Source organism: Fistularia commersonii, chromosome 8 (genome assembly GCF_037954325.1).
Source record: "Fistularia commersonii isolate RoL2024-O1a breed Wild chromosome 8, RoL_Fcom_v1.0, whole genome shotgun sequence".
Taxonomy (NCBI): domain Eukaryota; kingdom Metazoa; phylum Chordata; class Actinopteri; order Syngnathiformes; family Fistulariidae; genus Fistularia; species Fistularia commersonii.
Window position 1 is genome coordinate 4,610,392 of NC_141291.1, and position 27,937 is coordinate 4,638,328.

General features: G+C 49.5%; 2 protein-coding genes across 8 annotated transcripts in view; both read right to left on the reverse strand.

Moving 5' to 3' along the window:
• Nucleotides 1-605: 605 nt before the first annotated feature.
• Nucleotides 606-4,052, reverse strand: sdsl (serine dehydratase-like). Of its 2 annotated transcripts, none has more exons than XM_086150606.1 (9): nt 3,968-4,052; nt 3,232-3,405; nt 3,113-3,149; nt 2,900-3,039; nt 1,746-1,834; nt 1,396-1,629; nt 1,184-1,314; nt 1,011-1,097; nt 606-769 (listed from the first exon to the last, which is right to left on the reverse strand). In XM_086150606.1, exons 2-9 carry the CDS (start codon nt 3,376-3,378, stop codon nt 666-668), a joined length of 969 nt encoding a protein of 322 aa, XP_086006732.1. In that variant the 5' UTR covers nt 3,379-3,405; nt 3,968-4,052; the 3' UTR covers nt 606-665. The 2 variants fall into 2 exon arrangements, with proteins under 2 accessions (XP_086006732.1, XP_086006731.1); XM_086150605.1 differs by lacking the exon at nt 3,968-4,052 and adding an exon at nt 3,806-3,901.
• Nucleotides 4,053-4,799: 747 nt separating this feature from the next.
• LOC147231658 (apoptosis-stimulating of p53 protein 1-like) overlaps nt 4,800-27,937 on the reverse strand; it is a 30,582-nt gene continuing 7,444 nt past the window's right edge. For 2 of the 6 annotated variants that reach the window (XM_086150594.1, XM_086150593.1), the window contains exons 2-23: nt 27,013-27,160; nt 23,947-24,054; nt 23,171-23,232; nt 16,400-16,495; nt 14,950-15,006; nt 14,735-14,855; nt 14,412-14,491; nt 14,173-14,334; nt 13,950-14,090; nt 13,296-13,476; nt 12,875-13,003; nt 10,855-10,922; nt 10,551-10,752; nt 10,252-10,464; nt 9,973-10,176; nt 9,717-9,870; nt 9,226-9,634; nt 8,975-9,112; nt 7,897-8,030; nt 7,586-7,752; nt 7,227-7,426; nt 4,800-5,643 (exon numbers count right to left, since the gene is read on the reverse strand). In XM_086150594.1, coding sequence (XP_086006720.1) covers nt 5,602-5,643; nt 7,227-7,426; nt 7,586-7,752; nt 7,897-8,030; nt 8,975-9,112; nt 9,226-9,634; nt 9,717-9,870; nt 9,973-10,176; nt 10,252-10,464; nt 10,551-10,752; nt 10,855-10,922; nt 12,875-13,003; nt 13,296-13,476; nt 13,950-14,090; nt 14,173-14,334; nt 14,412-14,491; nt 14,735-14,855; nt 14,950-15,006; nt 16,400-16,495; nt 23,171-23,232; nt 23,947-24,054; nt 27,013-27,160 — 3,216 coding nt within the window. In that variant the 3' untranslated portion in view covers nt 4,800-5,601. Of the gene's footprint in view, nt 5,644-7,226; nt 7,427-7,585; nt 7,753-7,896; nt 8,031-8,974; nt 9,113-9,225; nt 9,635-9,716; nt 9,871-9,972; nt 10,177-10,251; nt 10,465-10,550; nt 10,753-10,854; nt 10,923-12,874; nt 13,004-13,295; nt 13,477-13,949; nt 14,091-14,172; nt 14,335-14,411; nt 14,492-14,734; nt 14,856-14,949; nt 15,007-16,399; nt 16,496-18,716; nt 18,970-21,859; nt 22,292-23,170; nt 23,233-23,946; nt 24,055-27,012; nt 27,161-27,937 lie in introns of those variants that run through there. The other 4 variants (XM_086150595.1, XM_086150598.1, XM_086150596.1 and 1 more) reach the window with 4 other exon arrangements.

Genomic DNA, 27,937 nt, shown 5'->3' on the forward strand with positions numbered 1-27,937 from the left:
TGTTGGACTTTGAGTGCAAGATTTTGTTCAATGTATCTTTTTAAAATTAAATTAATAAATGTATAAATTAAAAATTTATAAATTAATTTACTGATCGGAATAATAATAACAATAATAATAATAATAACAATGATACCATTGATATTGGGGTAATTGTTATACTATGAGTGTGAGATTTTTTTTCATTTTATCTTTTTGAATGAATTAATTTACATGTCAAAATAATAATAATAATAGTAATGATGATCATAAAATAATCATTATATCAGCGTTATCGGGGTCATTGTTGTACTTTGAGTGCAAGATTTTTTTCATTATTTTTCTTTTTGAATAAATTAATTTACTCGTCAAAATTGTACTATACATAGGAGAAAGGAGCGGTTTCCATGGTGACATCTTCTTACTGGTTATGCAAATGCATAAAAGAAATATCCTGACGACCCTCCGCTGACCTGCAGACTTCTCCCGAGCGGTTTGGTTTCCCTTCTGGTGGAGCGGAAAGAAGAGGAGAGAAGAGGTGGAGCGCGACGCCACCGTGTGGAGACGACCGGACACCGATTCTGCATCCGCCCCGCAAAGCCCCGCCAAAATAAAACACCCCCATATGCAAACACCAAGAACGCAACAAGAATTTATTCTCCAGTTCTCTGCTGTGGAGTCGGAGGTCATTCCTTCAGTCGGCGTTTGAGGGCGGCCAGCTGCTCCGAATCCACGCCGCTGCCGCCGCACACGATCACCAGCAGGGGACCCAGGGGGGTCGGCAGGCGACCTACGGGGAGAACGCCACCCCTGAGCGACTCCTGCCTTTAGGTGTTTTTCTACTTACGGGTGTCCTAGCAGTAAAACTGCATTAACAAATAGAGAGGATATCGGGACTGGATGGGTTTGCTGTCAATCAAAGAGCCAAACACAAAGAAATCCCCGCCCCCAGATAGTTTGTGCCCTTTGACCTGACAGCTGACATCCTCGGGGTGCGTTCAGGCGCAGCCTCGAGGGGCGGGAACAAATACCTTCGCTCTGCAACCTGCGCACGACCCCGCTGTAGACGGCGGCCAGCGCCGCTCCGCACGGCATCTCCACGAGCACCCGCTCCTCGTCTGAAATCACACACACACAGGAGGTGTGTGTCGTGGCGCGGAGGCGGCGAGCGCCGGGATGATCTGCTGTTTTTCGCTCAACTCACCCAGGAAGGTCTCGACGGCGTGCAGAGCCTGCCGGTCGCTCACCACCTCGGAGATGATGGTCAGATCCGGGCGCCGGCTGAGCTCGAAGGCTCGCGCGCACACCGTTTTGGCGCCGAGGCATTTAGCCTCGCTGCGGGACGGCGAAAGGGTTCAACTCAGAGCGGCGTGTCGCGTCCCCGCCCTCCTTTCCTTTGTTGGCACGGCACCTGACCTGGTTATGTCGTCCAAAGTGACCAGCTTCCCCGCCTTGATGGCGGCGTTGAAGCAGTCGGCCCCCGCCGTCTCCACGGCGATGACGGGCACATCCTTCCAGCCGGTGGCCTCCAGGCCCTGCACCACCCCGCAAAGAAGCCCCCCACCGCCCACAGACACCAGCACCGCTCCGGGCTTGGTGTCGGGGCCGAGCGCCTCTGCAGCCTCTGCGATCACACTGGCATGGCCTTGCCTGAACACACACACACACACACACACACACACTTCATTTAAACCGTCTAGTCCAGCTTCCAGTGTGGGTGAAGATGAGCGAGATGAACCCTGAAGAAGGGGGGAGCGGCTCCTTACCAGAGCAGCGGGTGATCAAACGGCGGGACAAAGGTCAGCCCCTGACTGTCAGCCAATCGCAGGGCTTCGGCGTTGGCGTCGTCCCAAACCTGCAAAGAGGATCCCATCGTGACCGCCGGGTGGTTTGCCCACTCTAACGCCCGAAGGAGGGGCGCAGAAGGTCACAGAAGGTCACATGGGGTCAGGGGTGTCATAGACGTCAAAGGAAGGAAGGGACGTCTATGTCATGGAAGATCAAGGGTGTCATAGAGGTCGCAGAAGGTCACAGAGGTTCAGGGATGGCATGGAGGTCAGATAAGGCTAATGGTGTCATACAGGTCGCAGAGGGTCACATCGGGTCACGGGTGTCATATAGGCCATAGATGGTCAGAGATGTCGGAGGTCAAAGTAGGTCACATGGGGTTACTGGTGTCAGAAAGGTCACAGAAGGTCAGGGATGTCATAGAGGGTATTATAGAGGTCAGAGAAGGTCATAGAGGACAAGGGTTGTCACGGAGGTCAGAGAGGGTCAATAATGTCATACAGGTCGCAGAAGGTCACATAGGGTCACGAGTGTCATACAGGCCATAAAAAGTCAGGGATGTCAGAGGTCAAAGAAGGTCACGTCAGGTTACTGGTGTCTGAGAGGTCACAGAAGGTCAGGTATGTCAGAGATCAAAGAAGGTCGAGGGTGTCATAGAGGGTGTTCAAGAGGTCGTAGAAGGTCACAGAGGACCAGGTGTGTCATAAATGTCAAAGGAGGAAAGGGACGTCATACAGGTCATGGAGGTCAGAGAAGATCAGAGGGTCAGGGTTGTCATGGAGTTCAGCAAAGGTCAACAGGGTCAGAGGACGCAGAGGGTCACATAGGGTCAGGGGTGTCAAAATAGTCATACAAGGTCACAGAAAGTAAGGGATGTCATGGAGGTCATCAAAGGTCAAGGATGTTATATTGTGTCATACAGGGCGCAGAAGGTCACATAGGGTTGTGGGTGTCATAAAGGTCCAAGAAGGTCAGGGATGATGGAGGTCATAGAAGGTCACATAGGGTATGGGTTATCATCGAGGTCCTGGGCAAGAGATGTCAGAAGTCATAGAAGGTCACAGAGGATATGGGATGTTATAGAGGTCATGGAAGGTCAAGGTCATCAAAGGTCACAGAGGTCGCGACGCACCTTTCCCACAACCTTAACTGTGGCGCCCTGTTCCCGAAGCCTCTGGACCACCAGCTGGGGGGAGGAGGAAGGAACCACGATGGTGGCGGGGACACCCATCTTCCTCGCGACGTAGGCCGCCGCCATTCCCGCGTTCCCCCCTGGAACGCCGGCGAAGATGAAAACATGACGCCGATGTGTTGCCGGGGGCGACGCACGATGACGGAGACTCACCCGAAGAGCAGACCACTCCTCTGGATTGGGAGGCGAGCTGAGGAGGCGGAGGAGAAGGCCGTCACCGACCGGGGAACGATCCCCCGTGGGGCCTCGCGCGGAGGGGGTCGGGGGCCTACCTGCTGGCAGAGGAGCCCGATGCCGCGGATCTTAAAGGAGCCCGACGGCTGCGAGTTCTCCATCTTCAGATAGACGGGGGACTCCAGGCGCCGGGACATGGCCACGCTCTCCAGGAGCGGCGTGTTGACGTGGAAGGGCTTCGCCATGACGACGCCCAAGACCACCAGAGGGTCCTTCGGCGGGAAACACAGCTACGGGTTTTTATGTGCGCGTCAACGTGCACGTTGACATGTTCACCAACAAACCTCATCAACTCATGCAAAAACATTATTATACATAATTATACAGGACATATAGATGGATAGATAGAGAGATAGACAAACAGATAGCTAGATAGCTAGATAGACAAACAGATAGCTAGCTAGCTAGATAGATAGATAGATAGATAGATAGATAGATAGTAAAACAACACAGCTCCTGAATTGAAAGCTGTCTCTCAGCTCTTATTTACACACACACACACACACACACACACACACACACATACACAAATAAAACCGGTCGTTTTGTGACGTCTTTGCTCTATTAATGGACAAAAGTGAATCGAATTTAAAATGAGCGGAAGTTATTTACGGTAAATAACAATTCATTAAAAGTCTTTGACGGAAACGCTCGTCTCCATGGTGACATCCGTTTTCCGGTCGTGCGAAAACAAACAACCAACGTGACTAACGGTGACGTCGTCAATAAAAGTGACGTCACCGTCAACGTGACACCCGCACAACTGGCTCTTACGTGCGCGCGCGGTGAGGGGTCCTCGTGCTTTAGGCGGGGGGCTCGCGCTTCCTTTTCACGCGGTACACCTCCGGAGACGATGCGGTTTCCGGTGACGCTTTCAAAATAAAACACCGGAAATAACTAGTTATAATTATATTAGATATATTTTCCCCCCTGCGGATGTTTCACAAAAATAAAAGTATGTTGTTTTAGTTTCCAATCACGCAGAATGTTTTGAATTAATCATTAAAATTAATTACTACGAACAACATCTGACTACTTCCGGTGCTTCCATGTAAACAACCGCAGTTTCCTGCAGGTTTTATCAGTGTCACAAACTTTTGTTTTTCGATGAAACGCCGAGAAAACGTATGAATATGAAAAACAGAGCGACAACCGGCGTAGAAAAAAACGAAGAAAACGCCACAATAAGGATTTGAGCTCACGTTTTTGAGGAGCTTCGCTTCTGCGCAGACTCAGATGACCTACGGACCTCAGGTAAGCGAGCGCGTGTGACAATACGTCAATTCCCGTCAGCGCTTTGATACTATTTAGTTTATTTTTATTTTATTCTGTTATTTATTATTTCACGCGTGTTTTTGACACGCCTGGAGGGGAAACGTCGCTTCCTGTCGTTGCTCTTCGCGTCCACTGGGTGGCAGCAGCGGGCGGTGCCTTCACGGACCAGACCAAACCTTCAAGCCCGGGTTCAGATCGTCCTTCCTGGGAGGCGGAAGTGAAGCCGGAAGGCGGAAGTAAAAAGCCAAAACGAAATGAATAAAAACATCCGAAATAAAAACAAAAAATCAAAAAGTAAATGCATTAAAGACTCAATGCGGTTCGGTTTAAATCAGTTTAGAATCGGATTTAATATTTGTGAATGAATGAACGCGTGATCTTGTCCAACATGACAACAGGTTCTGTCGTGTGATGCATTCGCTTGCTGCTGTTGCTTTTTGCGGGAAAACCCAGAGGTGCTTTAAACTGCGTGTGTGTGAGGAAACAACTCCCTCCAACGATGCGTTCATCCAAAATGTCTTATTCCCCAAAACAAAAATAGAGGGGATGGGGGGTGGAGCCTCTTTAGAAGCTTTCACAGGTTAATATTTATTGATATATTTTACAAAATGCTCAAGTCCACGTTCTTGTTCCTTCGTTTCTCCCGACCAATCCGAAAACCAATGTTAGAATTCTCCCGACAAGCGTTCTGCCTCCCCCCGTTTCACTTGCTGTTCTCTGTCTCACCGACGTCCGCCATCAAAACTCGAACTCGACTAAAATGAGTCACCTTTCATAAATGTGTCCATTTCTAAATGGGTAATAGATTAGTGATAAGATAGAAAAATAAAGCGATGTCGGGATGAATGTTTGGGTGCCGGCTCTCTTCCTATCTGATCCTGAAGTGCAGGGTCATCCCCAAACCCCCGCCACTCCGAGCTGCACCTCTTTTTTACTTTACGTAATCTCACGCAGCACTTTTCCTTTCGTTCTGTAAAAACTACATGGGAAGACATTTGGCTTCGAGGTTTGCGGCGTGAGCTGCATCTTTGTTTCTTCCTCCTCCTCTTCCAGCGTCCGTTTCTTTCTTGCCCAGCGCCTGCCCACATCCTTGCGCCCTCCACAAGCGTGCACGTGGCTGCCGGTGCCGGGCTTCATGCCAGCGAGCGTTGTCTGGGCTTGATCCGTGGATACAACTGGGGAGACACAACCGGGTTGGGGTCACTACATGGTGTTGGGTTACAAGGGGGCGGGGTGGCTGTCGGCCAGATGATGAGCTATCACTGAAGGGGGGGTGTTAACCTGGACGGACAGCCGTCAATCACAGATGTCTAACCATTCACACCGACGGACAATTTGGAGACATCACTGTTTTGGAACTGCGTCAGGAAGATGGAGAACCTGGGGATGACCCAAGCAGGAGAACGTGGAGACACCACACAGAGAAGAACGTCTAGAAGAGAGCCTCTGTGATGCCTCCACGGCCGCCCGGAGGGACAACATCACCCTTTCACATGAAGTAATAACGCCAGGCTCCATGAAGAGGCTCTGAATTCAGGCTATATAACTGTTTACAGTATTTTATAGTAAAAATACCCACAAAATATTCATGTTACCATGTAATGTCCTCGATGTTCTCAAAGGTTCAAGTGGTCCTAAAAGGGGCTCCTGTAGTCCTAAAGATTGTTCCTGTAGTCCCAAATAAAGTTCCCGTAGTCCTAAAGATTGTTCCTATAGTCCTAACGAAGGCTCCTGTAGCCGTAGACATTACATTACGGTCATTTGGCAGACGCTTTTAGCCAAAGCGACCTCATACATGCTTGCGTGCGCTCTACCACTGAGCTACATGCAACATGTATGTAGATAGAGGTTTCTGTATTACTAAACTGTTGCTAAAGTTATAAACAAGTTCCTGTAGTACTAAAGAAGATATTTGTAGCCCTAGATAAAGTTATTGTGGTCCGAAAGAGGGTCCCTGGAGTCCTAAATATAGTTCCTGTAGTACTGAGTAAGGTTCCTGTCATTCTGAAACAGTTCCTGTAATCCTAAAGAAGATTCCTGTGGCCCTCGATAAAGTTACTGTAGTCCTAAAGAGGGTCCCTGGAGTCCCAAACTAAAGTTCCTGTAGTACTGAGTGAGGTTCCTGCAGTTCTAAAACAGTTCCTGTAGTCCTAAAGAAGGTTCCCCCTTGTCTTGTAGTCCTAAATTAGGTTCCTGTTGTCCAGAAGAAAGTTGTTGTACCCTTAAATAAAGTTCCTGTTGTTCAAAAGAAGATCCCTGCAGTCCTAAATAAAGTTCCTATAGTACTAAATAAGATTGCTATGGTTCTAAAAGGGTTCTTGTAGTCCTGAAGAAGGGCTCTGTACCCCTAAAGAAGGTGCCTATAGTCCCATAAGTTCCTGTAGTCCGAGAGAAGGTTCCTGCATTACGAAAAAAAAAGTTTCCCGTAGTCCTGAAAAGGTTTTCGTAGTCCTTAAAACCTAAAAACACAAGAGTAATTTAAGTAACTTAAGACCTTAAAACACTTTATAGCCTTGACTTTGACACTATAGTTTTATTTGTATTTCTTATTCCCCCCCCCCTTTTTTTTTTTTTTTTTACTGTTTATACAATTTCCTACTATTATTTATTATTGTTATGTTTTACTTGAAACTCTGGCACAACAATTTCCTTCGTAATAAATAAGTTGTTCTTATTCTTATTCTTAATACTCTGATTCATTCCCATATGTCAGACAGCCCAAACATGTAAGCTCAAGCTCTCAAAAGTACACTCTTACCCCAAGCAGATTCCTGGGTACATATCCCTCGCGGTCGTTCAGTCGCGCCCACCACCACTCGGTCTCGGAGTCGTCGTGGCGACGCAGCACCGAGAGCGCGTCGCCCTCGCTGAAGGACAGCTCGTCAGCCTGCTGGGCAGTGTAGTCCCACAGGGTGTAGACCAGGCCTTTGTTCATCACACCCAACTTCTCCTGCACACCTGGACAAAGTTAGACCAAATATAAAGTTAGGCTGGCCTGGGAGAGAGTTGGGGTTTCACCTGAACGGGTTAACCGCTGCGCAAACGTGTGGCCCTGAAGCCAGTCAAAAATTCCCAATTATCGTCGATAACCCCTCCATCTTGGATCCTCAGACCCACCGTAGAGGAACTGGGAGCACTGAGTGTAGCCCTCCTCCATCTCCTCGCATTTGTCCGCCGCCGTCTCCACGTCGCTGATGGTGGTCGCGAAAATGGCGGCGCCTGACTCCACCAGCATCTTGCAGAGGTGGACGCTGTTGCAGGAAGCGGCGCAGTGAAGCGGCGTCCTGCGGGAGGGGACGGACGGACGGACGGACGGACAGGAACGCGGTTGGATCAAAGCATTCAGTCGGGGAATTAAATCGACCGCTACTTAATCTCTTGGTTTGACACAGAGGAGGATTATCTTCTCCGCAGGCCTGAACACTGACCAGCCGTCGCTGTCCGCCGCGTTCACGTTCACCCCGAAGTCCAGCAGGAACTTGACGATGTGGTGGTGGCCAGCGCAGACGGCGTTGTGGAGGGGAGTTATGCCCTCGTCGTTGGGCATGCTGGGGTTCTCCACCTTCGGGGGGGAAAGAGGGGATGGTGGAATTAGAACATTAACAATTCAAAACATAATACCTGGATTTTTGACTTGCTAGTTTGATTGGCTCCATGACCCAGCATGCATGACTCAATTTGCTCTTTGTCAAATTAAATTTTCCCATTAACCCTCATATTATGTTAAGGGTCAATTTGACCCATTTCACCCATTGACCCAGTGGGTCAAATTGACCCTTAACATAATATGAGGGTTATAACGCTTTTAATCAGGCCCCTGTTTTTGTTACATGTTTTAAATAAGAACACAGAGTAAAGAAAATGTAAAGAAATAAACTGGTTTTATTGAGCTAATTACACATTTTTGGTCAACTTTACTTACTCGCTACATACTTAATGCTACAATGTGCTGCTAAATGCAACTTGGACATTTTGCAATTCTTTGTTGCTGTACTTCAATTAGCAACAGAGCGAATGATGGTCCTCTTTTTAAATGATCAAACTATCGCCGACCGGCTTTGAATGACTCTTGCTGCCTTTTCTGTTGACGTTCCCGCCGTCTGCGGTACCAAATCCCTGACATTGTCTCTACAGATGATACTCTCTGTGACGGTATCGCACCAACAACTTTTCCATTTCTGCACTGACAAGTCGACAACATGTACACCTCGCTGTTTTCCATGTGTTTTACTGGGCTACCTAACAGCTGGCGGAACGCCTGACTGTTTAAATGCCACTTCACAGAAAGCAGCGGCCATGTTTGGGTCAAACGCTCAACCCGCTCGCTCCTATCTCAGATCTTGGGTTGTATCGCAAAGCGAAATAATTCGCTGTATCTTGGAAAACTTTTAAGTTGGGGCACTTGTAAGTTAAGGTTCCAATATGGGAGTGAGTCAGCAGCCGGTGCCATTTTTAGTCATCGCTGGCGTCCCCTTTCCATCTTCGGTGAGGGGAGGAGGGTCTCACCTCGTAGATGATCCTTTGCACCAGGTCGAACTCGCCCTCCAGGGAGGCGTCCAGCAGCAGAGCCAGCGGGTTGAACTTCACCCTCAGGCCGTGGCCGGTGCGCTCCGACGACGGCTTCTTCAGGTTGGTCCGCTTCACCTGGAATCCCAATTTAGTATCACATTATTTATTGTCTGATTGCGAACGTCAACGAGGAAACCGGTTAGCCTCAGGCTAACATTAGCCGCCAGGTGACTGCATCAGAAGCTCACCTTGGGCAGCGTCGGCGGGGTGGGGGCCGGTGGCGATGGGGGGGCGTGGCCTACGCTGTTGTGGGCGGGACTAGGACCTCTCTGCTCATTGTTGTTCTGGTCCTGAGGCCTATCGGGCGAGGCCGCCGGGCTGACACGTGGCGACGGCGACAAGCTGAGGTTCTCTCTCGCCCCGGATGCTTCGACGGGCGTTTCCACGGTAGCAGAAGGCGGGGATAAGCGGCGCCGGCTCTCCTCCGGGTTCCCATTCGGGCCCTCGGCCTCTGCCGTAACCAAGGCGACGTGCTTGTCGTCCGCTTCTACGTTGCCATTGGCCGAGTGGATGTTGTCCACGTCGCCTAGCAGGCAGTCGGGCTGGTAGAAGGTGTTCCCTGCGCCGCCCTCCATGCCTCCTGCCAGCGTGTTAAACCTACAGGGGCGACAACACGATCAGCTGGACCAGCCGGTCCGGCGTGGCGCCCCCCGGTGTCCAAGCGAGTTAATGCACCGACCTCTGGTACAGCAGCTTCTGAATGTTGGGCCCCGCCGGGCCCTCGGGCTCGGTGATGGAGCTGCGCTTTTTCAACGGCCGCGGGGCGTTGCTGAGGCGGCGGCGGAGGACCTCCAGGTCGGCGTCGCTCTGGTAACGTAGCTGGGAGTGAGCCGCTGGGCGGGGGAGAACACCGCAGGGGTTAGCTAACGGGTTAGCTCGCTTCTGCTTCCCGCAAATCTTAGAAGTCAACATTCAAAATGGAGCCGGCACCTCACCGACGGGGGTGAGCTTGGTGGGGCTGAGAGGGCGGGGGATGTTCTCCATGCTGGGCGGCGGGAGAATCTGCCCGTCGACGCTCTCGCCGCCGCCTTTCGACCCGTCGGCGGCGGTGTCCTCTCCCGCTCGCGTCCCTCCTCCCTGGAGGAAAGGGACGGGGGACGGCGAGGCAGAGGAGGTGGGGAGGATGGGTTTGCCGTAGACTGCACGAGAAGAGAGACGGGTGAAGCTGATGGATGCGGTAGAGAAGTCTGGTCGGCGGTTATTTTTCGTCCCACCTGCTTTGACGGCGGTGCGGTTGCTGAGGGATCCGTAGCTTTTGGCGCCCGGCTGCAGGTACATGCTGTAGATGGAGCTGCTGTTCATGGTGGCCGGGCCCCTGCGGGGGGACTGGGGCCGCGACGGGTGGTCGGGGACATACGGCCGGATGGCCGCCGCCACGGGCGGGTCCGAACGCTCCATCTGCGGGGACAAGGGCGTGGGCTGGGAACCTGAAACGGGAGGGTGGGGCGTTAGAAAAAGTAACTTTATGGCCGCTGTGTGCTTCCTTGCCTCGGTAACACGTTCCCCCTCCTACCTTGACCGGCGCTGGGAGGGATGGAGATTCGCTGCTGGATCTGTTGAGCTTGCAGGGACGGCGAAGGCGACGGCGAGGAGGCGGCGGAGCGAGGCCAGCCCAGGGTGCCGGGGGCCGAGCGGGGCAGGGAGCCGGTGCCGCCGTGGTGGCCTCCCCCCGCCTGGTGGGCGGCGCTGGGGTAGGTGCCATAACCCGAAGGAAGCTGCGGCCAAAAACAAACGTCATCATCATCATCGTTCCAGGCGACTTAATCTAAAGCTAATCCTAACTAACTAATCCTAAAGCAGGGGGACGGAGACGGTACCTGATCGGGACTGTTGGCCCTCCAGTCCGACACGCCCTTAGTTAGGGTCGGCCATGTCGCCTCGTTGGCTGGAGGAGGGAAAGGTGGGAAGAGAGGAGAAAAGAAGGGGAGAACGGGGGCGCAAGAAGTTAAAATTTGAAAATTCAAGACGTTAAAATGCGAACCAAAGTCTGCCATGACCTCAGATGACCTCAGGTCAGCAGGCAATTTATTATCTTCATTTTTTATCTTTTCTACTTTTCATTCTTTATTCTTATTCTACCTTTCACTTTCTTTTTATTTTCTCTGCTTTTCACTCTTTCTGTTTTCCTCGACTTTTCATTCTTATTCTTTCATTCTTTATATTTTTTTCTCATTTTCATTCTTTATTTTTATTTTTTCCTGCTTTTCAATCCATTTTTTCTAATTTCATTCTTTATTTTTCCTTCTTTTCATTCTGTCTTTATAATTTTGTACTTTTCATACTTTATTATTGTTTTCCTCTTCTTGTCATCCTTCTTTATATTTTTTTTATACTTTTTAATTCCATCTCCTCTTTCCTTTCGACCCCCTTCGGACATTGTGATGGAACACGCCGGCAGTGCTGGAACAGAAAAAGCAAACATCCCCCCCTCCCAAAAAAAAAAACAAAAAAAAAAAACAACAGCCATCACCATGACAACGGCTGAAACTGATAACAGTGGGCCGTCAGTTTGGCCTCCACATGCTTATACAACAGTTTCCACGGGGGGGAGAAAAAATACTGAGCTGAACGAGATAGAAAACCTTCCTGCTGTCGAAGAACTCCCTGACAAACCAGGTAACCATGTTACCAGGTAACCATGGGGACCGCGGTTGTTGACTAACAGCCGATGGCTTAATATTTCACGCCGCGGCCGCGGGGGCGAGAGATGCTCCTTCCCCAGTCAACGGAGCAGACGCCTCTTTTACCTGCAAGTCACAGATCAGGGCTTTTACTCCCAGGAGGGCGGTTGGTCTCGTTGCTGGATGATAATAATGACTTGAAATGGTGTTAGCGATGTTTTAGCATAAAGAAGTTTAATAACCCGCTAACCTGGCAACCGGTTAGCCAGCCAGGGAGTAAGAGACTAAGGCCGATTAACCGCCCGACCAGTGACGGCCGCCGTGACCCGGTGACCTCCGGGGAGGAAATGGACCCGGCAGGAAGCGGGAGGGAATTTGGCCCCGGGCCCCGGGATTAGGGGCCACCTGGAGGACAGACCTGTCAATCACGGATGTCTAACCTCTCAATCACAAACAGTGCCACAAACGTCCATGCGTTTACAATGAGCTTATCCTGCTCGAAGGGCGTTGGGGGCGGAGCCAATCACAGCTGACGCTGGGTGAGAGGCGGGGCTTAACCCAAACCGGTTGCCTGTCAGTCACAGAGTCCGCATACAGAAACATCCAACGGTTTTCTATCATTTACACAAACAGGAAACAGGGTCACCTGTAAACCGCAGTGTCCACATACAAAAACATCTACCTGTCACCCACAACTATAGGCTATTTATAGTTTTCAACGAAGCTGTTCTCGGATTGTGGGAGGAAGACGGAGAACCTGTGGAGAACCCAAGCAGGAGAACCTGGAGAACCCACACTGGGAGAACCAACTTGTCAACCTCATTCCAACCTGGAACCTTCTCGCAAGATCAGCCACCCAAACATGATGTCCTAGAGGCTATCTATCCACTTAGCATCATTTAGCACACAACTTTGCTGGACACCTGCACACACACACACACACACACACACACACACACACACACACACACACACACACACACTCCACAGATCGGCTTTCCCGCGGGGTGTGATGCAGTTTCGCCACCTCGATGTGTTAAAGGTTTGGCTGGTAATCGAGGGAAGATGGACTGAACCATGTGGAGCCTGGTGTTGGGGGTGGGGGGGGGTGGGGGTAGTAAGATGGACTGAACCACGTGGGAGCTGGTAAGGGCGGTTAAACTATCAAGTACACCCACCCATGGGTGGGAGGGTGTCCCTTTCCCAAAAAACTCACTGTTGTGACTGACGCCCCCCTGCGGGGACAGTGGTCTCTTCCATGCCTCCGCAGGCTCTGACAGGACGACGTCTAAATCTGATACTTTCCATTGGCAGGTGGGCTTCCTGACGCCGCTCCGCTCCTCCTCTGAACGACCCCCCGCACACACCCAAAGACACACACACACACACACACATAACGGCGAGACCACATCAACAACGACAACAACGAGCGGGGCGTCGGCAGGAGGGCGGCGGAGACCCGCGGAAACGTACGACGCAGTGACGTCGTCATGACGACGGATAGGAGGGGGGAAAAAAAAGGGAGGAGACAAGACGAGAAGACAGGAGAGGGGAGAAGAAGAGCGGCAAGTTAGAGAACGGACAGACGTGTTGAGAAATAAGGAGGAAAGAAAAAGGGAGGTGTTGGTCGAACCCACCTGAGAGGGAGCGGATGTGGCCCAGCGGGCTGGGTTTGAGTGACGGGTCCGGAGGAGGCGGCCTCCCCTGGGCCGGGACCTGGATGTAGGGGCAGACGGCCGCCACCCGGCCTGACGCGCCGCTAGCTAGATGTGGCGGCGTCCCTGGCGAGGATGGGCTGCCTTCGTTCATGCGGCTCAGCTGCAGGACGCAAGATGGACAACAGGAGCCGTTTAAGCGGACGGTACGGACGGTCGGCACTCTCACTAAGCAAGCTAACTTAAAAAAGCAGCTAGCTAGCAGCTAACTAAAAAAAAAACAGCTAGCTAGCGGCTAACTAAAAAAAAGAGAAGGAAAGCATCAAAATAAAAAAAGGTTCCTTATATTATTTATCACTATTCTTAGAGAAAGATTTACAGAAAGATTTTTCTCTGTCTCATTCCTTCCCCGTCTATCTTTATTTCTTTCTCCCATTCTGTTTGTCTTTCTTCATCTTTCGCTCCCTCTTTTTCTGTCTGTCTGTCTCACTCAGTCTTTCTCTCTTTCTCCCCTTAAAAGTAAGCCTTGTTGCACCAGTAGTTAACACATTCACACACACCCTGTAAACAACCAACCACATGTTTAGCTGCATGTTGCCCTGTGTGTGTGTGTGTGTGTGTGTGTGTGTAGCATACCTCCGCCCTCTTCTTGTGCAGCCGCTCCCTCAGGTCTCCGATGCGCTGGTCCATGGCGGTCACCTGTGCGTTCCTCTTGTTGAGCAGCTCCTTGCCCTGCAGCAGCCTGCCGCTGTGCTCCAAGTTCTGACGGTTGCGCGCCTGTTGTTACAGCGTTATTACCCTCCGCTCATGCCGTCCCGTCCCCCCACACTTTTGCACGGTGTGATAACAGAACACCCACCTGCAGCTCCTGGTACAGCTTCCTCAGCTCCAGCGCCGCCGGGCCGGACAGGGACGAGCCCTTGCGGCCGGGGGGCCCTCGGTTGGGGGCCCCCGGCTGCTGGGGCGCCGCCGACAGCAGGTGGAGGCGTCCTTTCCTGAGATCCTCCAGCTGCTGGGTCAGCTGGGAAAAATAGATTAAAAAAGGTGTTAAAAATAAAACGTAGCCGCGGCGCCGGCGTGCTGCGACGTCGCCCCGACCTGGTCCACCCGGACGACGGCCGACTGCAACTCGGCCTGCTTCTCCTGGAACAGGCTGCTGACGTGCTCGATCTCGGCGGCTGGCGGGGAGCAGATGCAGAGGTAGTGATCAGGTGATGCGCCTGGCTATAAACTATAACGTCCTCGGTTGTCACGGAGACGTGAAAGCCGATAATTGAGATTGAAATAAGGGGAAATTAAAAAAGAAAAACATGCAACCTTCAAGCGGTGGGGAAATGAGAAAAGAAACTCAAACCAACCAGGTATGCACTACGTTTGTGTGTGTGTGTGTGTGTGTGTGTGTGTGTGTGTGTGTGGCTTACAGAGGTTCCCATTAATCAGTTTGCTGTAGTCCACCTGTCCTCTCATGGCTCGGATCTTCTTCAGCTTGGCTTCCTGGGTCTCCACACGCTCCTTCAGTCGCTGCAGCTTCTCAGCCTCTGACTGATCACATACACACACACACACGGTCACACAATTTTTAAAAACAGTGTGTGTGTGTGAGTGTGTGGGCGTGCAGGGACGGTGAAGGTCCCACCTGTGTGTGCGCCTGGCTGGCTCTGCCTCCCTGCTGCAGATACTTCAGTCTCTGCTCCTGCAACGACAACCAGAGGATCCCCATGGAGAATTTATCTCACGCTCTAATTACCTGTTGAGGTGTAATAACGCAGTAATTACAAGCTCAAACGTGCAAGATTCTCTTCAATCCACAGCAGCTAGCATCATTGTGAGATGCACAAAAACAACGAGAGGAATGGAACTGCTGATCGCTAACATGAGCTAGCGAGTCTACGGCAGCTAAAACACAGTAACATGACAGACTAGCATGGAGGCTACGTTTCCCAGCAGCCATTTTGGACCCTGGACCGCTGATTGCTAACATGAGCTAGCAGGTTGGAGGCGGCTAAAACGCACTGACACACTAGCATTCAGAACACTTTCCCCGGCAGCCATTTTGGATCACGAGTACACACTAGCACGTTGGCGGCTAAATGTGCTATTAAGACATACAAGCATTCAGACGACTTTCCACGCCGCACATTCTGCACGAGAAAAAATCTCAGAGCCTCCTTTGAATGACGTGCATGAATCGTATGACGCTGCTGTGCACGCTAGTGAGCAGGTAAAACGCCCGGGAGTGGGATTTTTCTGATTTCTGGATGGGTGTTTCCGGAGGTGGGGCGTATAGCCTGGTTACTATTGAGACGGGGTCACCAGAAATGCTTTGTTGACATCCTGAGAACAAAAATAAGGCTAGTCGGAATTGAAACGCATAAACACTCTTATCTCTTGTGTAATAACTGTGTAATAACATCGTAGGCTGCCGAGGATAACGATCAACGCCTCCTATAAACAGGGAAAATACTGAATTTCCCTTTTACGACTTGGAATTCCAATGAATCACATCATTGAGGGAACATCAATAATATGGGAACCGCTGAAATGGGAATGATAATAATCGATATTATTTTTATTATTATTATCCACTTTTCCAACTGTGTTCAAGCGCCTGTATCAGTAGAACATCTCACCCTCTCGTCCTCTTGCTAACTTGTACGATTATTGGCGATGTGTCAGTCGGAATCGAGGGTGGCATGACGGCGAACGCCTCGTGTGTATCACACACACCCACACACACACCCACACACACCCAGGCGTGTGCGCCGAAGGGTGGGCGAAACAGGTCCGAGGTGTGCAAAAGGGTTGGGGACTTCAGGTCTCAGTGGTCGAACTCTGACCCTTGGATCATGTTTCTTGTTACCAAGGATACACACACACACACACACACACACACACACACACACACACACACACATTCCTCAGAGGCCCTACTGTAGATCCAGGGGGCCCCTTTTTTACAGCCGACTCTAATGTAGCTAACCTTACACTCGCTGACAGGCAATCTATCCAGTGTGCATGCACGTGTGTGTGTGTGTGTGTGTGTGTGTGTGTGTGTGTGCGTGTGTGTGTGTGCGTGCACGAGTTACCTTGGCGACCAACATCTGTTGCTGAGCCTCTATTTGTTGCTGTTGTCTTGTGGCCATTTCCTGGAGCTCAGAGAGGGTCAGCTCTACACGGGGAGCCTTCACACACACACACACACACACACACACACACACACACACACACACACACACACACACACACACACACACACACACAATATAGTGAAGTAGTTAATGACAAGATGAAAACCCAAAGAGTGACAGGAGATAAATACTGGGTTACAGCACACACAGCTGTACACACACACACACACACACACACACACACACGTCACCTCACATTTTTAGGCCGAGATCCGGAGACGTTATTAGGCCAGCAGCTGGCGGCCTTGGCATGGTGGCAGAATTATAGTACAGGTTCTGCAGCGCATCGTCATCGATGACAACGGCGTGGGCGCGATCGCCCGGCGACCGTCGATTCGATCTGCGCTTTACCATCAAATGATTCCTGATTTACAATCACAGGTAGGTGTGTGTGTGTGTTTGCTGGGGGAGGGGGGATAGCAGGAGGAATGCCTTGAGCGTACAACAGCGGAAGGGTTCAGCCTGGCCACATCCTGCTATTGTGTGTGTCCACCCGTGACACACACGCACACGCGCACACACACAGATGGCAGCAGCTGGCGAAGGTGACGACATGAAGCTGGTCGCCTTCCTCCAAATCTTTAAATAACACTCACGCCAAATCTGGGATCTTCTAAAACGTTAATTCCGACTTTCTGAACAGCGCGGTCTCAAACACGCCTCCCCGGCCGCGACTCTCCGGACGATGCGTAATGAATTAATCGGTAAAAGTGACTGGATTTCAGAATCTTTTCCAGCATCGCTGATTCATCAGCGTCATAAAGAATTTACCGATAGCGTTCAGTCACCATAAGTTATCACTTATACTACATTTATTACACTCTTACACTGTGCCAAGTCTAATTTTTGCTACATTTGTTTTTGTTTTTTTTTTTGGTTACTTTCCTCATTTTGTTTAAAGAAACATTTTTCTGAATTTTAATCTTTAACACTTTTATCATTTGACATTTTTTTCAGTGTTTCAACGGTGGGTTTATATGCCGTTCATTACATATGCACAGGGAGTGGTTTAATTCCTGCATTTGGTTAGTTTTTATATAAATCCACAATCTCAGTGAATCTCCAGTCTGAGATGAAGGCGTTCTGCACAACTAGTGGGAAACACACTGGTGACCTTCATCCGTTCATCATCTTGATCCTGCTCCCAGGGGCCGCAGGTCGATGGGGGCTGCAGCCAATCACAGGCGACGACCAGTGAGAGGCGGGGTTTAACCTGGACGGGTCACCTGTCAATCACAGGGCCGGGTACGGTGATCTGTCTCAATCGCACCAACACAGAAACCAACCGTGTATAAAGCCACGGTGGTTAGGAGGAGATGCGGGATTTGACCTGGCTGTCAATCACAGAGTCAGCTGTCAATCACAGGGTCAGCTGTCAATCACAGAGTCAGCTGTCAATCACGGGGTCAGCTGTCAATCACATGGTCAGCTGTCAATCACAGAGTCAGCTGTCAATCACAGGGATCAACTTTCAGTGTTAAAATTCCAGACGCCTGTTGATGGCTGCAATAAGGTACCACTCCTGACTGAACGATTTAGATCGTGATGCAGATTGGAACATCACGTCGCCAAAGCCCACCACACACACACACACACACACACACACACACACGCACACACACACACACTTATAGGTGTTTCAGCAGAGTGCTGATTTGAGCTATTGCTCACCATCCTCCACAGTATGCGAAGATGCAAGACAAACGTGGGGGTCAGTGTGTTGGCGTCCGCTGAACAGGATGTAGCCCCCGGCGGATTTTCAAAGTAAAAGGTGCGACCAGACAGTCAAAGTCAACACACACACACACACCCACACACACGAGCAGATAGCCACGAAATATAGATTTTTGTCTTCCGCAGACGTCGAGTTCAGGTACAGACGGGCATCTGGACAAGGTGGATTTAGCTGACCTTCGAGAGCCAGCGAGCCGGGACCCCCACCCTCTCTGTTAAACAGCTGCAGAGGCGTGATAGCGCCGCTGGAGAGCCATCCCAAAATAAAAGCTCGGCTCGCTTTTTAAGTTAAAGCTGGTTATTATTGACGCAGCCGTCAATCAAATGTTGCATCCAATCTGATGAGAGAATTTTTTTTGTAAGGGGGGGTTCTTTCTACAGGCACACACATGCTTCAGCTGCGGAAGTTAAACACACACACACACACACACGTGCAAAGGCTCCACAGCTGCCTTCCCGCCGCCGCCGCCACCGCGTTTACCTGCAGGCTGTCCCATGTGATCCTGCAGGAGCGGACCTTAATTTTGCTGCATTGTCCTTCCAGGGTGAACTCCTGCACCAGGTCCACCTCCTTCCACTCCATCTTCTCGGCCGCTCCGCGGAGACGGCCGGAGGATCGCAACTTTCCACAGTCTCTCCCACCCGCCTGCCCGGACACCGTGATTTACAGCCCACCCCTCTCCACCCCTCCACCCTCCTCTCTCTGCTATTGGTGCGCTCCGGCGTGACGCGCGGGCCGCGGCGGTAAACGGTGAACAAAACCACCTCCACCTCTGGATCGCCTCCCCCACCCCGCTCAGCCGTCGTATCTCCTCACGCCCTTCGATCCGTATCTGAGAAATTAGCTTCCCAATCTTCCCGTCCGTCTCAACCCCTCCCTCCCTCCCTCCCTTCTCCCGGGTCTGCTTTCCTTCTCCATCATCTTCTCTCCTCTTCTTCCTCTCTTCGTTTTCCGTTTCCTGTCGTCCCTCTGCAGCTGGCTTTTTTTTTTTTTTTTTTTTTTTTTTGCTGCAACGACATCCCACCCACCACCTCCACCTCCACCCACCCGCCCACCCCTACCCTCTCCCACTTTCTCTCAGGAGGGAAATCACTGCGCCACAGCCTGATGTGTGTGTGTGTGTGTGTGTGTGTGTGTGTGTGAGTGAGTGAGTGAGTGTGTGTGTGGGGTTACATCTGTCCTCCCGTTCCAGATGTGCGTTATGAGGGTTGGTATCAGAAGAGCACCAGCGTCAGCTTACACACATGCCGCTGCCACAAGCCCTACCACCACCAACACACACAAAAACACACACACACACACATGCACGTGGAAAGTACACCCACCCACACACACACACACACACACACACACGCTCATGCGCCCGAACAGGCAGGCAGCAGTGTTGTGGAGAGAACAGCTGACTCCTGCTGCGTCACATTTTCCTCCTCGCTCTTCCAGACTCCATGCAAGCGCGCACACACACACACACACACATTCACACACACACACACACACACACACTGGAATCTCTGTAAGTGTTGCTGATCTGGCTGTGGGCATTTTGCCGACTCGTCGATACAGGACGTGCCACCGGGCGCAGAGGAACGTTCACCAAGTGTTATTGCAGCTGCGGCCGGAAGAGACTTTTCAAAATAAAACGTCCTCCGATTAAATGTTCCGAGATGCTGGTGGAAAATAACAAGTTGGAGAAGCTATGGGATGGAAACGTGAAGCGGCAAGACTTGTGGATTGGCAGCCGATCGCAGCCGGCACTGGGTGAGAGGCGGGGCTTAACTCGGACCGGTCAGATGTCAAAAAAAGGGTCAACACAGACGGACGTCCAACCGTTCACACTCTCATTCACATCTTCAGCATCTTCAGTGAACCTGCTGTTTTTGGAGGGAGGGAGGAAGATGGAGAAACCAGGGAGGAGAACATGCCGAGAATCCAAGCAGGAGAACATGGAGACCCAATAGAGGAGAAAATGGAGAAAACCCTGGCAGGAGAACATGGAGAGAATGAAGGCGGAAGATCATGGATAACCCAAGGAGGAAAACATGGAGAGAACCCAGGTTGGAGAACATGGACACCCAATGGAGGAGAACATGGAGAGAACCAAGGCAGAGGAGCATGGACAACCAAGACTGAAGAACATGGAGACCTAGGGAGGAGAACATGGATACTCAATGGAGGAGAAAATGGAGAGAACCAACACAGGAGAACATGGAGAGAACCCAGGTTGGAGAACATGGACACCCAATGATGGAGAACATGGAGAGAACCAAGGCAGAGGAGCATGGACAACCAAGACAGAAGAACATGGAGACCTAGGGAGGAGAACATGGATACTCAATGGAGGAGAAAATGGAGAGAACCAACACAGGAGAACATGGAGAGAACCCCGGTAGAAGAACATGGACACCCAATGGAGGAGAACATGGAGAGAACCAAGGCAGAAGAACATGGAGAGAATGAAGGCAGAAGATCATGGATAACCCAAGGAGGAAAACATGAAGACCCAATGGAGGAGAAAATGGAGAGAATCAAGACAGGAGAACGTGGAGAGAACCCAGGTAGAAGAACATGGAGACCCATGGAGGAGAACATGGAGAACCCTGGCAGGAGCGCATTGAGACCCGAGCGAGGAGAAAAAGGGAAGAACATGGACGGAGGCGTGAATCAAACACCACCATCGTTTTTCAAAAGAACTCCAGTAACATGGTTCCATGGAGTTGCCGTGTCAGAAGCAAACCTCTTCCTAAACCCAAACATTCCCTCTTCAATGAGTGTGAACGTAAACAGGATATACTGTGTGTACATGCAGTGACTCTGCACTCCACCGTGGATCACCGGCAGACCGAATGTGTCCTGCTGACTGTCTGTGGACTTCCAACTTTCAGCTACAACAAATGAAGTATTATTTCTGGTACCCGCTGGATCTGCGGGTACAATTACCGCTAAACTGGCGGCCGTAAAACACCCAGATCACGTTTCCCGCCTCCGGCGTCTCCTGTGGCCACCCGCCATTCAAGGCTTTCGCCTTAATCCTGCGTCCTCACAACTCCCTCCAAGCACACACAGACACACACCCACATATACACTGCGCACACACGCACACACAAAACGCACACACACACAGCTGGGAGGTGTGGAGTTACAAGCAGCTGATTGCATTTACTACAACAACAATCGACTCCTAATTAAGAGATGAAAGTATGTGTGTGTGTGTGTGTGTGTGTGTATGTGTGTGTGTTTGCAGAACATATGCGTCATCCCTCAAAAAGTAAGCTAACCGTCGTTCTGTTTCTAAATCAGATTTTACGGAAAGTAAAGATCACCGTCAATCCGTTTGCAGACGATACTGTGATATTTCTGAGAAATGTCGCGGCACGTGGGAAAACAGCAGCGACATCTGAGAACGTCGTCTCGCATCGTTCCCGCCAGATCCTCGTATCTCCGACATCGGAGCGCACGCGCACCTCCTAGCACGGGCGCTAGGCCACTAGCCATTTCAACCGCAGAAAGGGGGAGCGTACAGCGCCGCTACTAACTAGCTAAAACGGCATGAGTACTTCCACATCAGGACCGATGAGACCCTCGCGCACACACACACACACACACACTAATCAAGCAGCACTCACCCCCTGAGGCTAGCTTCTTGCCTGAAGCACCTTCCTCCCTCTTAGAGGTGACTCTGAACGGCAAACGGTCGGAGGAAAAGGTGGAGGAAAAGGCGGAGGAGCAGCCGGGGAATGAAGAAGACCTCCAGACGAGACCGAAGGAGTGAGCAAGGTGAGAGGAGAAGGAGGTGTTTGGCTGGCGGACAATCCTCTTAGCCTGGTTATGTCATGAGACCAAACTAATCCCACCTTCACTGACTGACCGGCGCACACACACACACACACCAGCTGACTAACCCGCCGACTGACCAGGGTGGTTAACACACCCACACACACACACACGCAAGCTCAATGACCGTCTCCTCTGGGCCGGCGTGTGCACGTCTGGGCAAACATGACTTCACTTTGTCCTTTCTGGAGTGTGACGGCTCGTTGTTTTGACGGCTCGTTGTTTTGAAGGCGCGGCGACGCGATTGGACGGGAGCGCGGGCGGGAAACAGCCAATCAGAACGCCAGGCGACAAAAACACGATGATCTTTTGAGCTACGAAAGGAAAAAAATATTTGTCCTTCAGAGTTCTTAACCTTCCTGACGTCGATTTTCATTTTGTTTTGACTACATGTGTAGAACAATTACATATATACATTTATATATATCTATTTTATTTTCTACACTTATTTATTTACTTATGCTAATCTGCAGATCATGTTTATAATATTTAACTTAGCAAAGAACAAGTGAAAGATTAAAATAAATAGGGAATAATGAATAAAATCTTTTTTTTTTTTTTAGTATACTCCTAAGGTGCTGATCGATCTTAAAGGGTTGGTCAAGGTGTAACATTTGCATGTGTGTGTGTGTGTGTGTGTGTATGTGTGCGTGAGTGTGTGTTTGTACACATGGTTTCTTACTGGTATGAAACTATAATCTACACTTTCACTAATCCCTACACTAATCCACAACACAACACACACACACGCACACAAACATACACACACATACAAACTTGTTCAGTTAGGTGTAATAAAACTGCCACCTTTTGCGCTTGTGAATGCAGATGCGCACACACACAAACACACACACACACACACACACACACACACACACATACACAAAGGAACAGACCTTTAGTCACTAAATGTCATTTAATGAGTCTGTGTATCCAGTGCTTAATGTTATAACACCTTAATTACAGAGAAAAATGGTCTCCTGGCTGCAGATTGTCCTGGATTTTAGTGTATGTGTTTGTGTGTATGTCTGTGTGTGTGTGTGTGTGTGTGTGTGTGTGTGTGCGCACGCGCACGCACGCACGCACATGTCCTTACTACCTACCGTTTCATTAACATCCTCCGTTGCCTCTGCTGTCCAGCTCGGCTGCAAAGGTGGCTGGGATGCTGTGAGGAAAAAAAAAAGAATTAATTCAATAAAGGAATGAATAATTAATAGAGATAATAATTTGGAATTGATTATTGATTGCTAATTTCGGCCCCGGGCTCCCAAACACAATATTGGTTTGATGATTGTGCTTTGCTTGGAAGGTTTAGACACTTAATGTGTTTTTGTTGCAGGTGTTGCTGACCTCACATGCACGTGTGCCCACGCAAACACAAACACACACACACACACACACACACACACACACACACGCACATAAGCGCATAATAAGAGCAACGGTGAAAGAATTTATTGATTGATTAATTGATTTGGCTTCACCGCCCACAAGATAATGAATGCTAATGATCTGTTCTTGATTGATGGGAGAAAATAGGAATATATAGCAGCATGCGTGTGCACGTGCACACGCATGCCGCTATATAAACCTAACGCGTGCGCGCACACGTCTCCACCTTGGAATTGCACACATGGAGTTGCGGAAGGTGGGAAAATGGAGTGTTATCTTACATTTCCACTGCGGGCAAAGCATTTCCTGTCCTCTCTATGCACGCACACACACACACACACACACACACACACACACACACATCCCCTCCCCTGCCCTGCCCCATCCATGTTATATAATTCTAATCATCTTATCTGGCTAATTACTGGCCGAGGCTGCAAAGCCCCGGCCGGCTCGGGAGTCTTCTCTCCGTGCCGGACGTCTGTACCTGCGGTCCAGGGAGGGCAGTGCCTCAGGTAGAAGCTGACCTCTGGCCTCCTGGACCCCCACTTCTGGAGGAGGTCCAGCAGGGGCAGCTCCTGGGGGAGGGCCCGCTCTGGAAAGAGACAGGAAATGGAGAGAGACAGATTTAGCGGAGGGATGGAAACCGGGACGGTGTCATCATCTTAAGTAAGATCATCAAATAAATTTGAAGCAAAGTGCAGCAACTGGGTTCTCCATGTTCTCCTGCCCCATGTTCTCCATCTTCCTCCCACAGTCCAAAAACAGGCAGCAGGTTCACTGAAGACTAAATTTTCTTAAAGTGTGACTGGTTGGATGGAGACCCTGTGATTGACAGTTAACTCTGTGATTGACAGGCGACAGGTCAGCGGAAGCCCCGCCTCTCCTCCCAGCATCAGCTGTGATTGGCTTCCCATCCACAAGCGGTGAATGAATTAAAGTTTTCAGGAAGTGGCCTGTGTTCAGTACAGACTCTAAATATCCATACATGTGAATGAGAGGGTGAATGGATGCGATGAACGACACAAACGCATCATCTGCAAATAAAATATCATGTGAGTCAATTGAACAGAAGTAATAAAATACCGAATATAGTATTTTGCCAGTAGTTTTCTGAACGCGTCGTCTCACAGCCGTTCCCTCCAAACTGCAGAGCGCCGCAAAATCAACCCGGCGGCTTTGCTCCTGAGTCAGCGGGTGATCTGAACCAAACCTCTGGAAACCAGATTTTCCAGCTACGCAGCTTCAAATACCGCATCTTTCATCAGGGGTCGGGCAAAAAAAAAAAAAATAGAGAAAAACAGAAAATTTGAGTGAAGTCAGGGACTTTGGAGGCGCCAAAGTGGAGACCTGAGGAAGACTACTGATGAAAAAAGAGTGGAAATGATGGAGAGGTGCTTATTAGTGATAGGATGCTTTTAAGCTATTAATTATTTAGCGATTTATTTATCAGAAAAAGGGAAATGCTGCTTCATTAGGAATGCAAACATTGAGGCCTTTTAGAGAGTAAGAACACACACACACACACACACTCACTCACACACACACTCACACACACACACACACACACACACACACACACACACAGGAAGGTTGTGGCCTTGAGACTTCTGGACAAAAAACAACCATTTATCATCCACAACACTCAACCTCTCAGAAACAATCCGCCGTCAGACGCCTTTACACCGCAGGCGCTCACTGACACACACACCCACACACACACCCACACTACTCGTGCACCGCAGAGGATTGTAGGCCATGCTGTCAGTGCACACAGAGGCACCCTGTGTGTGCTCGTGACCGTCCGGGTCCCATTCAGGTTCACAATGGCGCGCAGTATCTGACGGGCACGGCGTGCATCCGACACGCTCCGCGCACCATGTAGGTCTGCCTTTGTGCGTAATTAGTTTCAAAGAAATGATCTGGGTCGCCGTCACACTGGGATTGTTCTGCTGCTCAATACAGATTAGTCAGGTGAGCGCCCGACACCCCCCGGCGCTCAGCGGTACTACTACTAATATTTGTAGTATTGAGGACACAGAGTGGTATTTATCAGTACATACATCACACACGCTAATCTTGATGGCTGGAGTGGGAAAGACATCTCCAGGAAATGAGCACAGATGTAGCCAGCTGATTGGCAGTTGTTGCAACCACGCACACACACACACACACACACTTACACATTTTTCTTTATGTTTACATACTCGTTGGAAGTCGTCTTCCTCGTTTTTAGCTCAAGTAAACATCACCCGCCGTACCTGCTCAACCACCACGATGGATTGCACTCACACACACATACACACACGTGTGTGTATGTGTGTTTGTGTGTTTGTGTGATTGGGGTCCATATTGGAAAGATGTCTGCCAGTATTCTGTCCACAGGGTGCAAATAAAGGGAGAACAAAACAACAACAGTCCCATTGAACCCTTGCTTCAAATCCTGGGCAGGGATGCAGTACTTGAAACAGCCCTGGTACTACTAATACTACAACTACTAAATTTTTCGATCTATGAGCCGCTATTTTTTCACATGCTTTGAACACTGCGGCTTAAACAATAATTTATGGATTTTTTTTGGGGGGGCTAGCAAGCTTCATGCTGCCAAAACATTTAGCCTCGTCACATCGGACCAATGAAATGACCGTGAAATTCCGAGGCTGTTGAATTCCGACACGGAAGAAGACGACTATAATGGTTTTTAGTGTGCAGGAAGAAGATAAAGATAGCGATCAGCTGGAGTAGGACAAAGCGGGGATAGAAAATGGATGGATGTATGGACATTTCCTTGTGTTATTTATTCATCTTTTTCATCAGCCGTGTTACAGGCACTGTTTGGAAAATTTCCAGTACGTATTTGTGAGTGTTAGTGGTATGTAATTAATTAGGTAAAATAAATCTTTCTGTGTAAATATCTCATGTTACAACATGGACACGTGTGGCTTATAGACAAGTGCGGCCTATATATGTCTGCATATATCTATTTCTTTATTTTTAGCCGGTGCGGCTTATATTCAGGGGCGCTCAATAGTCCAGAAATATCAGAAGTACTTTATAAATGAGTGTTTTTCTATTACACATCCAAATACACGGTTTCCAGTCTTCCATTGCTTATCCTGCAACCAGGGGATCAGGTCACAATCCCAGCTGTCCCTGAGCCGGGAGGCGGGACTTAACCTGCTGTCAATCACCGATCCAACCATTCACCTTTTTAGTCACACCTACAGCTAATTCAGTGAGCTGACTTTTTTCAGAAATACAGATAACCTAGAGGACGATCTTCACACTCTTCACTTTCAGACGTTAATGCTAATGTCTGCTTATTGCCGCTAGCAAGGACACTAACATCAGCTACCCTTGTTTAGCTTAGCTACAGTAGAGGGTTTGGTTATTTAACAAGAAGCTACAGGTGTGAAAATGTGGTGAAAAAAACACATTTTACTTCGTAAAAATAAAATTATTCAGTGAATTATATTAAACAATCCAAATATGAATATAAAACAAACCCAGGCACCGGTTGAAGGGTCGCTTGACCGCGACGGGACGGACTCACCGTGGCCATTCCAGACCTCGGCCAGGTGGCACTCCCCCTCGCCGGCTTCCTTGCAGTATTCCACCACGTCCACCACCCTGGTGGCCGGCGTCACGGGGACCTCGGTCAGCATCTGCTGCGTGTCGTTCAGGTACACGGTCAAGATCACCTGTAACCATCAAAATCAACAATCTCACTCATTCATTTGTTCTGGGAACGTCTTGGAGTGCAACCTTGCAGTCGCACTTTATAAATAGTTAAATCAACTCAGAATGCAGGGATGGTGGATCCTTGGGTTTGGAACAACCCCCGTCACAAACAAATTGGCCTGCTAACAAACAAACTCACAGGCTTTCCACGTTGTGGTGTTATAGCGTAGCGGCAGTCGTGCATGCTATTCTGCCACGAATACATCGTTCATTGTTATGTTCTCCTGTTATATTGCTTTTTTCCCAGCAAGCTAGCCCTAATTATTGCTACCAAAAAACGCAAGAGTGCTAGTAATGTTGGTGTTAAGAAAAATTAAGAATTAATGACGGAAACAGAGTGCAAGTGCTGGCAAGAAGATAAATAACACCGAAAACACAGGTAAAATTTAGGTTATTATTAATTCCTTTATGTATTTTTGCCACAAACAAACCCATAAAAAAGTTCCAATAGAGTGCAGTATGTTTCGGGGGCTGTAGAACGGATCAATGGGATTTATATTCATTTCAATGGGAAAAAATTGATTAGGTTAGCGAACGGCATTACAGGAATTAATTAAATTTGTAAACCCAGGTTCTACTCTATGTAATATATTGTATACCGTATACAATATATTTATATGATAAATAAATATATCAGCCCAGGTTACTAATTAATGAAGTGCTAATTACCCAGTAATAATCAACTATTTGGGGTGAAGATACAACAACAATAATAATAATAATAACTATTTTTCAGT